We start from the raw sequence: 15,826 nt of genomic DNA, 5'->3' as shown, positions 1-15,826 counted from the left end.
CACTTTTTATACATGAATTACTTAGAATGTTCTTCGAAGAGATATTCAATGTCAGGGTGTCCAACCTATTTGTGAGGGGCAACGTCAGTTTTCCTCATGGGTCTGGATTTTGGCCAACGAACCATTTGTTGAACAACCCTGCTTTAATTGCTTGATTTAAATGACTTTTCAAGCTGTCTCAAGCTTAATGGTCATGAATTTTAATTTTGAAGGAATATTAACTGTTACATGGCAGTTAATATTAATGTCCTCAAATAGCACCATAGTGACTTTTTTTGTACTTGTAAATGGCTCAAATAGTCTTTTAAGTCTCCCAAGTAACCGAGATCAGAGGTGCTTTGTTCACTTCTGGAAGTGTTGGAATCTTTTTCACTAGGGTAGCTGACAAGAAGGAAATGACAGTGTAGAAATGAGGGAACAGCCTAGGTGTGAGCTGCAGTACTACTGATGTAACTCATTTCCTGTCGGTGACTAACGATCAATTGTTGTTGCTAATGTGCCCTCAATCACTTCACGCACAGATAGACTTGGAATACCAGTACTGCTGTGTACTGTGGGGGGCGGTTTAGTTCAGTTGGCTAGGCAGCTGGTTTGTGATGTAGAACAAGGCCAGCAGCGTGGGTTCAATTTCCGTTCCAGCTGAGGTTATTCATGAAGGTCCCACCTTCTAAACCTTGCTCCTCATGGTAATACAGTAGGTATTCACAGCTTCACAATGCCAGGGCCCCAGGTCCGATTCCCGGCTTGGGTCACTGTCTCTGTGGAGTCTGCACATTCTCCCTGTGACTATGTGGCTTTCCTCCGGCTTCCTCAAACAAGTCCCAAAGACAAACTGTTAGGTGATTTGGACATTTCTGAATTCTTCCTCTATGTACCCGAACAGGCCAGAATGTGGCAACTGAGGGCTTTTCATAGTAATTTAATTGCAGTGTGACAATGATTATTATTATTACCTGAGGTGTGGTCATTAAAGAACAAAGAAAAGTACAGGAACAGGCCCTTCGGACCTCCAAGCCTGCGCAGACCAGGTTACCTGTCGAACCTAAAACCTGGGGTCCGTATCCCTCTATTCCCATCTTATTCATGTATTTGTCAAGATGCCCCCTAAACGTAACTATCATACCTGCTTCCACCACCTCCGGTGGTGAGGACAACTATGTTTAAGTCAACTTTTGTTGCCCACTCCTCAACAATAAGGGGTAAACAGATTGATCCAAAAGAGCATGCCTATTGTGGCTTTACAGGCACCTCAACCTCGTCCGAGAGCCCCAGATCATGACGATAAGTTGATCCTCAGGTTAAATCACCACCAGTCAGCTTCTTCTCTCTTCTCCCCCCCCCGCCCTCTCTCTCTCTCCCCCCCCCCCCCCCTCCCTCTCTCTCTCTCTCTCTCTCTCTCTCTCTCTCTCTCTCTCTCTCTCTCTCTCTCTCTCTTTTCCCCCCACCCCGCCCCGCCCAAGCAGCCTATGGTCATCTGGGACTAAGGCGACTTTACCTTGCTTTACTGTAATACACGCTCTCATATAAGAAATAAGAGGAGTAAACCATTAAGTCCATCGAGCCTGTTCGCCATTCAACAAGATCATGGCTATTCTGATTGGTGGGCCTTAATTCCACTTTGCTGCCTGCCTCCCATAACCCTTAGACTACTTTGTCAATCAACAATCTGTATAACTCAGCCTTGAATATATTCAAAACCTATCATCCACTGCTTTCTGGACTAGAGAATTCCAAAGACTAACCATTTTACATCCCAAAAACCCTGTTTTTGTACACACTTGGTGAAGCTGTTGAATTTGTTTCAACTATGGCATGCTTTGTTCACTTAGTGATTGACCTCAAATTTTCTCCCCACAAATGCATGTTTTACTAACTAGTACCTCTATAAAAGAGCGTAAAGGATCAAGCAGGCCATACGGGCTGTGTTGCAAAGTTGTTTGGGAGTTTAAGCCACGCCCAATTTTTGCATCAGAAGCAGATGACATGAAAATGTTGACCGTCCACCTCCACACCAGTGTTTTACTTAAGTCTGCGTGCAGATCAACTGCTGATTTTTGAAGGGATTATTTGAGGTCTCAAAGATCAACTTGTGCACTGACATCTACAGTAATTGCTTTAAAATGTTGTAATAAACTTACTTGCAAAAGTTACTCTATAAAGTTACGTTACACTGTAAACATTTTATTACAGATACAGAGAGATGCAGCAACTGTTTTGCAGCCATACTTCACTTCAACTGGCCTGATTATCAAAGCAGTAGAACACGCAGCTAAAATGGAACATATTATGGATTTTACCCGATTGCGATGTCTTGGTTCTCTCTTCTCCATGATGCACCAAGGTTGCCGAAATATTGCATTATATAATGCTAACCATCCTGACTTCCCAATGCAGAGTGACCAATTGGAAAGCTATATCCAGGTATGGTTTTCTGCAAATCTTGAGATTCATTTCCATGATCGAAATTAACTAATGTAACAAGTCATCTAACCTCTTAAAATGTTTGTGTTTTTTTTTTGGTTAGAAATACCTAATTTATGCCATTCTGTGGTCACTTTCGGGTGATGCAAGATTGAAGATGAGAGCAGAACTTGGTGAATACATCAGAAGAATTACCACCATTCCACTGCCAAGCACACCTAACATGCCTATCATTGACTTTGAGGTAGGAAGTGTATAATTTGAAGATCTAATCCCTTTTGTCGTCCATTTGGAACATTTTATATTCTCTTCTGAACTTCTAGTGCTCCTTGATCTTAGTGATACTTCTAAGCAAGGGACGTATACTTAAATATCACCTAGAAATGCTTGATTCAGTAGATTTTCATTTATGGAATTAATTTATGATTGGTGGTAAGAGCAGCATTTATTGCCAATCCCTAATTACACTCGAAGATGGTGGTGAGCTGCTGTCTTGAAATTCTGCAGTTATCTGGTACGTGTGCACCCATTATGCGGTTGGGATGGACAGAATATTTAATGTACATGATACTGAGTAAATAGCACTGATCAGCAGGGAACACCATTTAATTAAGTTGCCATGGATCAAATTATTGAATAATAGGTCATTCAGTTCATCATGTCTGCCAATTTGTTGGCACAGCCGCCACCTCCTCCCATTACCATGTAATTTTATTCTTTTTAAGTATTTATCTAGTTCCCTTTTGAGCATTATTGAGCCTGCTTCCATTAATCCAGATCACAACTATTTACTGCATTTAAAATAAATTACTCCTTTACTCTATCAGAACCCTTCACAATTACTCTTTATAATTTTGAACGCCTCTATCAAAACTCCTCCAGACCTTCCCAGCTTTAGGGAGAACACCCAGTTTCTCCATAAAACTGAAGTTTCTTATCCTCAGTATCAATTCTAGTAAATCTCTCGCATCGACTAAGGTCTTGACATCTTTCCTAAAGTACATTGTCCAGAATTTAACAGACTAGTCTAATTGAGGCCCAGCCAGCGTTTTATAATAGCTTTGTATAACTTTCCTGCTTGTGTATTTATGCTTCTGTAAAAAAGCCAAAGACCCCACATACTAAGGGCAGCATGTGGCGCAGTGGGTAACACTGGGACTATGGCGCTGAGGACCCGGGTTCGAATCCCGGCCCTGGATCACTTCCCGTGTGGAGTTTGCACATTCTCCCCATGTCTGCATGGGTTTCACCCCCACAACCCAAAGATGTGCAAGTTAGGTGGGTTGGCCTCGCTAAATTGTCCCTTAATTGGAAAAAAAAGGTACCGTATACTTTAACCTGAAGAGCCTATTCAACTTGTCTACCGACCTTAAAATCTTGAGTACATGTACTCCCAGCTGTTCCTTTAAAATTGTACCATTTGCTTTGTATTGCCATTCATTATTCCTACCAAAATGAATCACTTCCTGTGCTGAACATCATCTACCCATTTCACCCATTCTTTGTGTCCTAAGATTCTCCTTTGTTTACTACAGTTCGAGATTTGAAACAACTGCAAACTTTGAAATTTTGCCATCCTGTGCCGAAGTCCAGATCTTTACTGACTTCAGAGAAAATCATTTTATACTTTCCTCTGGTCCAGCAAAACAACTGTCCTCCACTACTTTATGCTTTTTGTCCCTTTGCTTATTGTGTTTATGCTGTCACTGTCACTTTGATCCCATGGGCTTTAATTTTGCAACAAGTTCTATGGCACTTTGTCATGTCCCTTTTGAAAGTCATATAATTTATATATATATGTCAACAGTGCTTTCCTTATAATAATAATCTTTATTGTCACAAGTAGGCTTATGCACTGTAGCACTGCAATGAAGTTACTGTGAAAAGCCCCTAGTCGCCACATTCCGAAGCCTCTTCAGGTACACGGAGAATTCAGAATGTCCAATTCACCTATCGGCACGTTTTTCAGGACTTGTGGGAAACCGGATGAAACCCACGGAGACACGGAGAATGTGCAGACTCTGCTTAGACAGTGACCCAAGCCGGGTATCGAACCTGGGACCCTGGCACTGTGAAGCAACAGTGTTAACCACTGTGCTGCCCTCTCTGTATTCCCTCTTCCCTACATCTCATTCCATGGTTATGTGGTCCACTTAATTCCTTTACTTTTAAATAAATTTAGAGTACCCAATTATTTTTTTTCCAAATTAAGGGGAAATTTAGTGTGACCAATCCACCTACCTGCACATCTTTTTTGGGTTGTGGGGGTGAGACCCACGCAGACACAGGGAGAATGTGCAAATTCTAGTGGTCCACTGAATTTCAGTTGTTTTCTTGCTATAAACAGTGACTAAGCAAATATCTCCCCACATGCTCAGGACATAGATGAATAACCTTCCTTCAACAAGAACTTTGCACAAATCACCATTCACAACGACTCTGGCACGTGCAAATGCAGCAAGACCTGGACAATTTCCAGGCTTGGCCTGACAAGTGGCAAGTAACATTTACGCCACTCAAGTGCCAGGCAATGACCATCTCCAATGTGAGAGAATCCAACCACCAATGGCATTCAATGGCACTACCATCACTGAGGCCCCCTCTATCAACATCCTTGGGGGTTACCATTGACCAGAAACTGAACTGGACTAGCCATATTAATACAGTGTCAGCAGGTCAGAGGCTAGGAATCCTGCAGTGAGTAACCCACCACCTGATTCCCAAAGCCTTTCCACCACCTATAAAACATAAGTTAGGAGTGTGATGGAATACTCCCTACTTGCCTGGATGAGTGCAACGCCAACAACACTCAAGAAGCTCCACACCGGGGCAGTGCGGTGGCGCAGTGGGTTAGCCCTGCTGCCTCACGGCGCTGAGGTCCCAGGTTCAATCCCGGCTCTGGGTCACTGTGGAGTTTGCACATTCTCCCCGTGTTTGCGTGAGTTTCGCCCCCACAGCCCAAAGATGTGCAGGCTAGGTGGATTGGCCACGCTAAATTGGCCCTCAATTGGAAAAAATGAATTTCTACTCTAAATTTAGCAGCCTGCTTGATTGGTACCCCTTCCACAAACATTCACACCCTCTGCCACAAATGGACAGTAGCAGCTGCGTGTACCATCTACAAGATGCACTGCAGGAACTCACCTAGGCTCCTTAAGACAGCACCTTCCAAACCCATGGCCACTGCCATCTAGAAGGACAAGGGCAGTAGATAAATGGGGACACCACCACCGCGAAGTTCCCCTCCAAGTCACCATCCTGACATGGAAATAGATTGCTGCTCCTTCACTGTCACTGGGTCAAAATCCTGGAAGAGTGGGTGTACCTACACCACAAGGACTGCATTTACCACCACCTTCTCAAGTGCAATTAGGGCTGGCCTGCCCAGCAAAGCAACCATCCCATAAAATGAAAAAAAAGTCTGCTTCATAGAGCAGAACTGAAAGGTGTTTTCACTTGTATGCTAATCCTAGAAACAGAGGTCCATGGCTCGTATGAACCAACATTCCAACAATCTCTCCCCATTGGACAAGAAGACCAACAACCTATTTCCAGGCACGTTCTAATGCTTTTCTGAAACTGGACTGGGAATTGTGATTCTTCCCCTCCTTTGCTCTCCCTCTTATGGAAAGAAAAGTGTTCTCTAGTTACATCTACTTGTGATAACATAGCTAAGATTTAATTACTTGGAAAATCAAGTGGAAACCATGTCCTGTCCAAGCAGTTCACTCTGCAGTATGTTTGATATAATCTTTATTAGTGTCACAAGTAGGCTTACATTAACACTGCAATGAAGTACTGTGAAAATCCCCTAGTCGCCACACGACAGCACCTGTTTGGGTATACTGAGGGAGAATTCAGAATGTTCAATTCACCTAACAAGCTTATCTTTTCGGACTTGTGGGAGGAAACCATAGCATGCGGAGGAAACCCACGCAGACACATGGAGAACACGCAGACTCCGCACAGACAGTGACCCAAGCCGAAAATTGACCTGGGACCCTGGCACTGTAAAGCAACAGTGCTAACCACTGTGCTACTATGATTACTGTTACAAATGTAACGTTATATGTTTGTATACTACTAGCAAATCGTCAGGATTATCTTGTTTTGATAGAGAAAACTGTAGATTTTACTCCACTAAAATGATCTCTTTGCAAAAAGTTATTTGATCACAAACTAAACTGAGCAGATTCAAATTGAAAATAATTAACTTGGTTTTGTGACATCCCCCCAATGTTTAGGTATCCATTACTGGAGAGTGGGTTCCTTGGCAGTCAAAGGTACCGCAGATTGAAGTTGAGACTCACAAAGTTGCCGCCCCAGATATTGTTGTACCAACTTTGGATACAGTCCGTCATGAAGCCCTTCTGTACACGTGGTTGGCTGAGCATAAACCATTGGTTTTATGTGGCCCGCCTGGTTCTGGGAAGACTATGACCCTATTCAGTGCCCTAAGAGCTCTACCAGACATGGAAGTAAGAATTATCATCTTTTACTTGAATTTGTACTTTGCCATTGAAACAGCATGTGTAACAGTTGCTCCTGGAATATCCATTCTCTTTTCTAGATTTCGTTAATATAATTAATGCAAGTTTAAAGCTTTTCTAGCAATGTTTGTTTCCATTTCATTAGGTCGTGGGTCTGAACTTCTCCAGTGCAACTACACCCGAGTTAGTTCTGAAAACATTTGATCACTACTGCGAATACCGTCGGACACCAAATGGAGTTGTCTTAGCACCTGTGCAGCTTGGCAAATGGCTTGTTCTCTTTTGTGATGAAATCAATCTTCCAGACATGGACAAATATGGCACTCAACGAGTTATATCCTTTATTAGACAGGTTAGTGAAAGGAGACATGGCAGACAGTTTGAGTTAAAGCAAAGATGCATTCATTGAAGCGTAATCATTCCTGGCCAACTTTGTTTCAGATGGTAGAACATGGAGGTTTCTTCCGTACTTCAGACCAGACATGGGTTAAATTGGAAAGAATTCAATTTGTAGGAGCTTGTAACCCATCAACCGATCCAGGAAGAAAGCCACTTTCCCACAGGTAATAATTCTGCTGTTTCACATTTTAACTACCAATCTTTAATGCGTACAGAAGGTTAAGGTTTTGAAATCATTCCGCTTGTAGAGTGGCGTGTATAAAGTTGGGGAAAAATTTAAGAATAAATATTAAAAAGGACAAAAAGAATTTTAATTGCTAGTTTTCAGTCGCAGAATATATTTAAAGTAATTCACAGAAGATAAATATGTTGGCTGAAATTTTACATAAAGTACTCCGTTTTTGTCAATTTCTTTTTTACTAATATCAGAAATTTGGACCTTTTCCTAATGCATAGTAAAAATGCTTTAGCCATAAATTTTCTAAGTTTCTTTTTTCTCATTGGGATCTAGCAGGATAACTTTGGTTTGGTCAGCCTTGGATCAACTGTATTCAAAGCTCCTAAATTTGTGCTGTTTAGCCTGTAAGTTATAGTTGGGAACCTATAAAGTCCTTTTCACCTGTCTTCATAGGTTCCTGCGCCATGTGCCTGTTGTGTATGTGGACTATCCGGGACCAGCTTCTCTCACTCAGATCTATGGAACTTTCAACCGTGCTATGCTTAGACTCATTCCATCTTTACGGACGTATGCAGATCCCCTTACTGCAGCTATGGTGGAATTCTACATTATGTCACAGGTAGACCTGGAGCATTGAAGCCTGAGATAAAGATGTTTCCAGTGTTCAAATTAATAGAAAATGTAGATGCATGAGAAATGTCATCATCTTGGTTATGATGATGTGGTTAAAGTGCAGAAGAACCAAAACAATTGAGAATGGTGAGGAGAAGCGGAGATTGTGTTTTGTGCTGTAGAATAGTGAAACAAACTCCCAGAGATAGTTGGTTCAGTTGGCTCCATTTTCTTTTAGCAAACAAAAGGCTGGATCAGCATCTGTTGAGTGGGATAGACTAACACTGATATTTTTCAGAGGAGTTTGGGAACTGAAGTTGCACGTTTCTTAAATTGGGGAATCAAAGATGCCATGAGAAGGATATTTTTGATAGAATAATATTACCCAGATTTTGCATGGCATTGACTTGATGGGTTAATAGCCCTTTACACTCTAGAGTTTTTTAAAGTCTTGAATTTGATGCAGCATCATGTATTTTTAATTGTTAAATACCCTTAATTTTGAATATAAAAATTATTCTCTTTTTAAAAAAAATACTTTTATTCATGAATTTTCATTTATTTTTTTAAAAATAATTTTTATTGAAAAATTTTGAATTTATACAACATCAAACCATACTCAATTACCAACAATAACAATAATGACAACAGTCATGAACTTTCGCCCCTCCTCAATGAACAACCCAACATATTAACAACACCGTAAATTAACATAACCGTAGCGGGGAAAAAAAAAATAGAAACTATAATAAGGAACACCTCCTTATTATCTCAGAGCAAATTTGACCCTTTCCAACTTTATAAATCCCGCCATGTCATTGACCCAGGTCTCCACACTTGGGGGCCTCGCATCCTTCCACTGCAGCAAGATCCTCCGCCGGGCTACTAGGGACGCAAAGGCCAGGACACCGGCCTCTTTCGCCTCCTGCACTCTCGGCTCCACCGCAACTCCGAAAATCGCGAGTCCCCACCCTGGTTTGACCCTGGATCCAACCACCCTCGACACCGTCCCCGCCACCCCCTTCCAGAATTCTTCCAGTGCTGGGCATGCCCAGAACATATGGGCATGATTCGCTGGACTCCCCGAACATCTGGTGCACCTGTCCTCACCCCCAAAGAACCTGCTCATCCTAGTCCCGGACATGTGGGCCCGGTGCAGCACCTTAAATTGGATGAGACTAAGCCTCGCGCATTAAGAGGAAGAGTTGACTCTCTCCAAGGCATCCGCCCAAGTCCCGTCCTCTATCTGCTCCCCAAGTTCCCCCTCCCATTTAGCCTTCAGCTCCTCCACTGACGACTCCTCCACCCCCTGCATTTCCTTATAGATGTCAGACACCTTCCCCTCTCCGACCCACACCCCCGAAAGCACTCTGTCCATTGTCCCCCGCGAGGACAGCAAAGGGAATCCCTCTACCTGTCGCCTAGCAAACGCCTTTACCTGCAAGTATCTGAACATGTTCCCTTGGGGAAGCCCAAATTTATCTTCCAGTTCCCCCAGGCCCGCAAGCCTCCCGCCAATAAACAGGTCCCTCAATTTACTGATGCCCACCCTTTGCCACCCCCTAAATCCCCCATCCTTGTTCCCCGGGATGAATCGATGATTGCCACCCAATGGAGCCTCCATCGAGCCCCCTGTTTCCCCCCTATGCCGTCTCCACTGTCCCCAGATTCTTAGGGTCGCCGCCACCACCGGGCTCGTGGTATATCTCTTAGGGGAGAGCGGGAACGGTGCCGTTACCATGGCACCCAGGCTCGTACCTCTACATGACGCCATCTCTATTCTTTTCCACGCCGCCCCTCCCCCCTCCATCACCCATTTACGCACCATTGACACATTGGCCGCCCAATAGTACCCCAAAAGGTTGGGCAGCGCCAGCCCGCCTCTATCCCTCCCTCGCTCCAGGAAAACCCTCTTCACTCTCGGAGTCCCATGTGCCCACACAAAGCTCAAGATACTGCTAGTTACTCTCCTAAAGAAGGCCCTGGGGATGAAGATGGGCAGGCACTGAAAGAGGAACAAGAACCTCGGAAGCACCGTCATTTTGACGGACTGCACCCTCCCCGCCAACGACAATGGCAGCATGTCCCACCTCTTGAGCTCCTCCTCCATCTGATCCACAAGCCTGGTGAAATTATGCTTGTGAAGAGTCCCCCAGTCCCTGGCCACCTGCACCCTCAGGTACCTAAAACTCTCCCCTGCCCGCCTAAGCGGGAGCCTACCAATTCCTTCCTCCTGGTCTCCAGGGTGCACCACAAACACCTCACTCTTGCCTAAATTTAGTTTATAACCTGAAAAGGTCCCAAACTCAGCTAGCAGCTCCATCACCCCCGGCATCCCTCCCACCGGGTCCGCCACATACAGTAACAGGTCATCGGCATACAACGACACCCTATGTTCCTTCCCACCTCGTACCAAACCCCTCCACCTCTCTGAATCCCTCAACGTCATCGCCAGCGGCTCGATTGCCAATGCAAACAACAAGGGGGACAGGGGGCAACCCTGCTTGGTCCCTCGGTAAAGCTGGAAGTACTCCGACCTCCTCCCATTCGTGGCCATGCACCTCATCGGGGCCTCACCCATCTAATAAACCCTTCACCAAATCCAAACCTCCCCAACACCTCCCATAAGTACCCCCACTCCACTCTATCGAAGGCCTTCTCCGCATCCAGCGCCACCACTATCTCTGCCTCCCTCTCAATCGCCGGCATCATGATGACATTCAACAATCTCCGCACATTCGTGTTCAGCTGCCTTCCCTTCACAAACCCTGTCTGGTCCTCGTGTACAACCCCTGGCACACAGTCCTCTATCCTGGTGGCCAGGATTTTTGCCAGCACCTTGGCATCTACGTTGAGGAGAGATATGGGCCTGTATGAATCACACTGTTGGGGGTCCTTGTCCCTCTTTAAGATTAACGAGATCAGCGCCCGCGACATCGTCGGGGGCAAAGTCCCCCCTTCCCACGCTTCATTAAGTGTCCGCACCAGCAAGGGGCCCACTAGGTCCACAAACGTTTTATAAAATTCCACCGGGAACTCATCCGGCCCCGGTGCCTTCCCTGACTGCATCTGCCCGATCCTCTTAACTAGCTCCTCCAGCTCAATCGGCGCACCCAACCCCTCCATCTGCTCCTCCTGCACCTTCGGGAAAGAAAGCCCGTCGAGGAACATCTCCATTCCCCTCCTCTCCCCCGTTGGCTCCGACCGGTACAGTTCCCCGTAAAAGTCCTTGAAGACCTCATTCACCTCTACCCCCTTCCGCACCACATTCCCACTCTTGTCTCTCACTCCAGCAATTTCCTTAGCTGCATCCCACTTGCGGAGCTGATGAGCCAGCATCCTACTCGCCTTTTCACCATGTTCGTACACTGCCCCTTGTGCCTTCCTCCACTGTGCCCCCGCCTTTCTAGTGGTCAGCAAATTTAAATTTAGCCTGCAGGCTGCGCCTCTCCCCCAACAGTCCCCCCTCTGGTGCCTCTGCGTACCTCCAGTCTACCTCCAGCATCTTTCCCACCAGTCTATCCCTCTCGCTCCTCTCCCTGTGTGCCCGGATGGATATCAGCGCCCCACGAATCACTGCCTTCAGGGCTTCCCAGACCACCCCCACCTGAACCTCCCCCGTATCATTCACCTCGAGGTATCCCTCAATACTTGCCCGGACCCTCCTACACACCTCCTCCTCCGCCAACAACCCCACATCCAACCGCCACAACGGGCGCTGGTCCCGCACCTCCCCCATCTCCAACTCTATCCAATGCGGAGCGTGGTTGGAGATTGCAGTGGCCGAATACTCGGCCTCCTCCACTCTCGGAATCAGTCCCCTACTCACCACGCAGAAGTCTATCCGAGAGTAGACCCTATGTACATGGGAGAAGAAAGAGTACTCCCGTGCCCTCAGCCTCACAAACCTCCATGGATCCACCCCACCCATCTGGTCCATAAACCCTCTCAGTACCTTGGCCGCCGCCGGCCTCCTACCCGTCCTAGAGCTGGACCGATCCAGTGAAGGATCCAACACCTCCTCCCACCGGGAGACGTCAAAGATTTCCCGTTTTGGGCTCTAAAAAGAGCCAAAAAGTCCGTTTGAAACGGGAGCTCCCAAATGTGCGGTTTCCTACGTCATCGCCGCCACCAGAAGTCATGAATTTTCATTTATAACAGACAAATGATTTGAACTATTCAAACAAACTCTTTATTATTACAAAAAAAATAACCCTGATCTCCTCTCCCCCCCCCCCCCCAAACCACCACTGCCCCACACACATAAAACCCTACTTGACTGGTCAACCCTTGCTCCCGAACAGCTGACGGTAACCAGCTCCTAGAAAAGGGTAATGAACGGCTGCAACCTTGAGTAAAACCCATCCACCAGCCCTCTCATGACATATTTGATCTTGTCCAGGTGCAGAAATTTCTCCAGGTTCTCTAACAAAGCCAGGGACCTTTACCTGAGCATGACTTGCCTCTGGGCTATTAGAGTTGCAAAGGCTAAAACATGCCGCCTTACCCTCCTGCAGCACCGGCAAGTCCAACACTCTTAAAAATGGCCACCATCAGGCACAACTCCACCATAACATCCTTTCAAAAAGGAGACCAAAAATCAACACGCTTGGGGGAGGACCAAAACATGTGGTTCGCCGGTCCCCTAGTACCTCACATCTATCCTCCACCCCTGAGAAGAACCCACTCATACGTGCCCTGGTCAAGTGTGCCCTATGCACCATCTTGAACTGTGTCAAATTCAACCTTGTGCAAGAGGAGGTGAAGTTGACCCTATGCAGAGCCTCCCCCCCCCCCCCCCCCCCCCCCCCCCCCAAAGACCCCAACTTGTCCTCCCACTCCTTCGTTACTTGTCCAATGAAGCTCGCTCTGTCGCCAATATCTGCCCATAAATGTCTGAGGTCCTTCCTTCCCCATGCTCAGCCAAGGACAGAACCCTATTCATAAGCGAAGGCGTTGACACCAGGGGAAATTAAGGAAGCTCCTTCTGCACAAAATTATACCTGCGAGTATATAAATATGTTCCCTCTTGGGTGCTGGAACTTCTCTAAAATCTCTTCTAGCTCAGCAAACCCAAAACTACCATCCAAAAACATACTCCCCAACCTCTTTCCCCCTCCCATGCCCTAAAGGTTGAATCTAGGTCAGACAGCACAAACCAATGTTTCCTGCAAATTGGTTGCCTAAGTTGGTTCCAAGTTCACCCGAGGATCTTGCCTGACCTAACAAATGTGAAAATAAATGTATTGACCCTCCCAAAAAAAGCCTTGGAAAGAAAGACTGGGAGACACTGGAATAGAACAGAAACCTTGGGAGAATTTTCATCTTTGCCATCTGGACTCTACCTGTCTAAGGAAGGGCATCGCACCTCTTCAAATCAGTCTTCATCCCATCAGCCAGACTGACCAAGTTAAGTGAGCTCCAGTCATGAGCCACCCGAATTCCTAGATACTGGGAATTATTTCTGGCCAGATGAAAAAGTAGCCTCCACCGATCAGTTTCTCTCCCTGGAAAAAAAATCCTTCTTGCCCAGGTTTAGCTTAAACCCTGAAAAGGAACAAACTTCCTGAGTACCTCCATTATCTCACCCACTTGGGTCACTGTCTGTGCGGAGTCTGCACATTTTCCCTGTGTCTGTGTTTCTCCTCCGGTTGCTTCAGTTTCCTCCCACAAGTCCTGAAAAGCGTGCTGTTGGGTAAATTCTGAATTCTCCCTTAGTGTACCCAAACAGGCACTGGGGTGTGGCGATTAGGGGATTTTCACAGTAACTTCATTGTAGTGTTAATGTAAAGATTATTATTACATTGGAGAGAGGGTCTGAAATGTATAACGACAAACATCTGCATTTAGGGACACCCAATGCTCCCTCCCTCCCCGCTCTATCCCCTCCACTTAGAAGACGATCTCAGCGCAATAACCAGCAGCTCAATTGCTCAGACAAACAACATTAGGGATAGTGAACACCCCTGCCTGGTACCCCTGTTCAGTTGAAAGTACCTTGAGCTCAGGGTATTAGTACAGACACTCGCGGTGGGGCCCTATACAAAAATCGAACCCAAGATATGAATTTTGCCCCCAAACCAAATCGCCCCATAATCTCAAAGGTACCTCCACTCAACCCAATCAAACGTCTCTTCTGTGTCCATCGAGAAAATTACCTTTGGCTCTGCCACTGAGAAGGGCGACAGCATCACATTCAATTGTCTCCTAATGTTGGCCGACAACTGCCATTCCTTAACAAACCCAGTCGGCTGCTCTGAAATCGCCCCCGGCAGGCAGGCCTCCAAACGAGTTGCCAACACTTTAGCCGACAGCTTAACGTCAGCTTTTAACAGAGAAATAGGTTGGTACGACCCACACTCTGTTGGATCCTTGATCTTTTTCAAGATCAAGGCAATCGATGCCTGTGCCAGTGTGGCTGGCAGCAACCTCGGGACAGAGAATCATTGAACATATCCGACAGAAGTGGGACTCGCAAACCTGACAGAGAATCCATCCGGACCAGGTGCTTTACCTGTCTGCATTAATTGCACAAGTTATTTGTGCATTTCTTGCACAAGTTAAAGGTCTTCAGGCAGTTTATGATAACCTTCTCAATTAAATGCAGTTTTAAATTTTATTGAAATTATTTAAAAGCTAAGCATTGTTCAATAGCACATCCTGAATTATTTCACAGGAGCGTTTCACCCAAGACATCCAGCCACACTACATTTACTCCCCCCGTGAAATGACACGTTGGGTGAGAGGAATCTTTGAAGCTTTGAGACCATTGGAAACACTAGCTGTCGAAGGTTTGATTAGAATCTGGGCTCATGAGGCTCTGCGTTTGTTCCAAGACAGGTTTGTATTCTAGATGTTATCAAAACTGCGATTTCCATTTACATTGAACTAAGTTGAAATGCATGGCTGCAAAATCCATGTTCTACTGTTTCCATTTTTAAGACTTGTAGACGATGAGGAAAGACAGTGGACAGATGAGAACATTGATGTGGTGGCTCTCAAGCATTTCCCTAATATTGACAAAGAAAAAGCTTTGACCAGACCCATTTTGTATAGCAACTGGCTATCCAAGGTAAGATATTGGCTGGTGAGACACCTTCCTAAAATGCAATTGTCCAAACTTGGTAGCCTTGTGTTCAATTTATTAATTTTCTGTTCAATCTTTTACACTGTGTACTAAAGATTATTTGTGAATGGTTTATAATCCATGCCTCTTAAAACTTAAACCGTTGTAAACTGCTTATGCTTTGATAAATGTGTAATTAGTATACGGTTTTTTTGATGAGTATATTAGAAATGTTTTTATCCTTCTGGCCCACCCTTCCAACACATCAATCTGATTCCTTCCTCTGATTCTGGAATGAGGGGTCCTGTATCTATTTAAATTTCTTCAATAAGACCTCCTGGTTTTGAAGCTCACTGCAGTTTGATTTTGTTCACTGCCCCTACTGACAATCTATTTCACGTTTCTACACCCTGTTACTGAAAACCTGTTGCAAAAATTCCTTATTTCATTCGGCTCTTCCCTTTCCCCTCCACCACCTTAATTTGCTTTCTAGGTATGGAATCCAATGCTTGCCAGAAGAACTTTCCTGGATTCTAATTTCTTAATAGTCCTGTCAACCCCATGTTCTCCCTTGTTTCCTCCCACAAGTCCTCAAAAACGTGCTGTCAGGTAATTTGGACATTCTGAATTTGCCCTCCGTGTACCCAAACAGACACCGCA

General features: G+C 45.4%; 1 protein-coding gene across 3 annotated transcripts in view; it reads left to right on the top strand.

The window, feature by feature from the left end:
* The window catches only part of dync1h1 (dynein, cytoplasmic 1, heavy chain 1), a 140,420-nt gene that overhangs the window by 45,817 nt on the left and 78,777 nt on the right, over positions 1 to 15,826 (top strand). For all 3 annotated transcript variants that reach the window (XM_038776735.1, XM_038776742.1, XM_038776726.1), the window contains 8 exons: positions 2,191 to 2,421; positions 2,525 to 2,665; positions 6,666 to 6,899; positions 7,057 to 7,263; positions 7,353 to 7,474; positions 7,942 to 8,107; positions 14,777 to 14,940; positions 15,043 to 15,172. In XM_038776735.1, the coding sequence (XP_038632663.1) occupies positions 2,191 to 2,421; positions 2,525 to 2,665; positions 6,666 to 6,899; positions 7,057 to 7,263; positions 7,353 to 7,474; positions 7,942 to 8,107; positions 14,777 to 14,940; positions 15,043 to 15,172 (1,395 nt within the window). The remainder of the gene's footprint in view (positions 1 to 2,190; positions 2,422 to 2,524; positions 2,666 to 6,665; positions 6,900 to 7,056; positions 7,264 to 7,352; positions 7,475 to 7,941; positions 8,108 to 14,776; positions 14,941 to 15,042; positions 15,173 to 15,826) is intronic.

The sequence above is a fragment of the Scyliorhinus canicula genome, chromosome 2, assembly GCF_902713615.1.
Source record: "Scyliorhinus canicula chromosome 2, sScyCan1.1, whole genome shotgun sequence".
In the NCBI taxonomy this organism is placed as follows: domain Eukaryota; kingdom Metazoa; phylum Chordata; class Chondrichthyes; order Carcharhiniformes; family Scyliorhinidae; genus Scyliorhinus; species Scyliorhinus canicula.
This window is presented reverse-complemented; position numbering and strand designations above follow the sequence as displayed.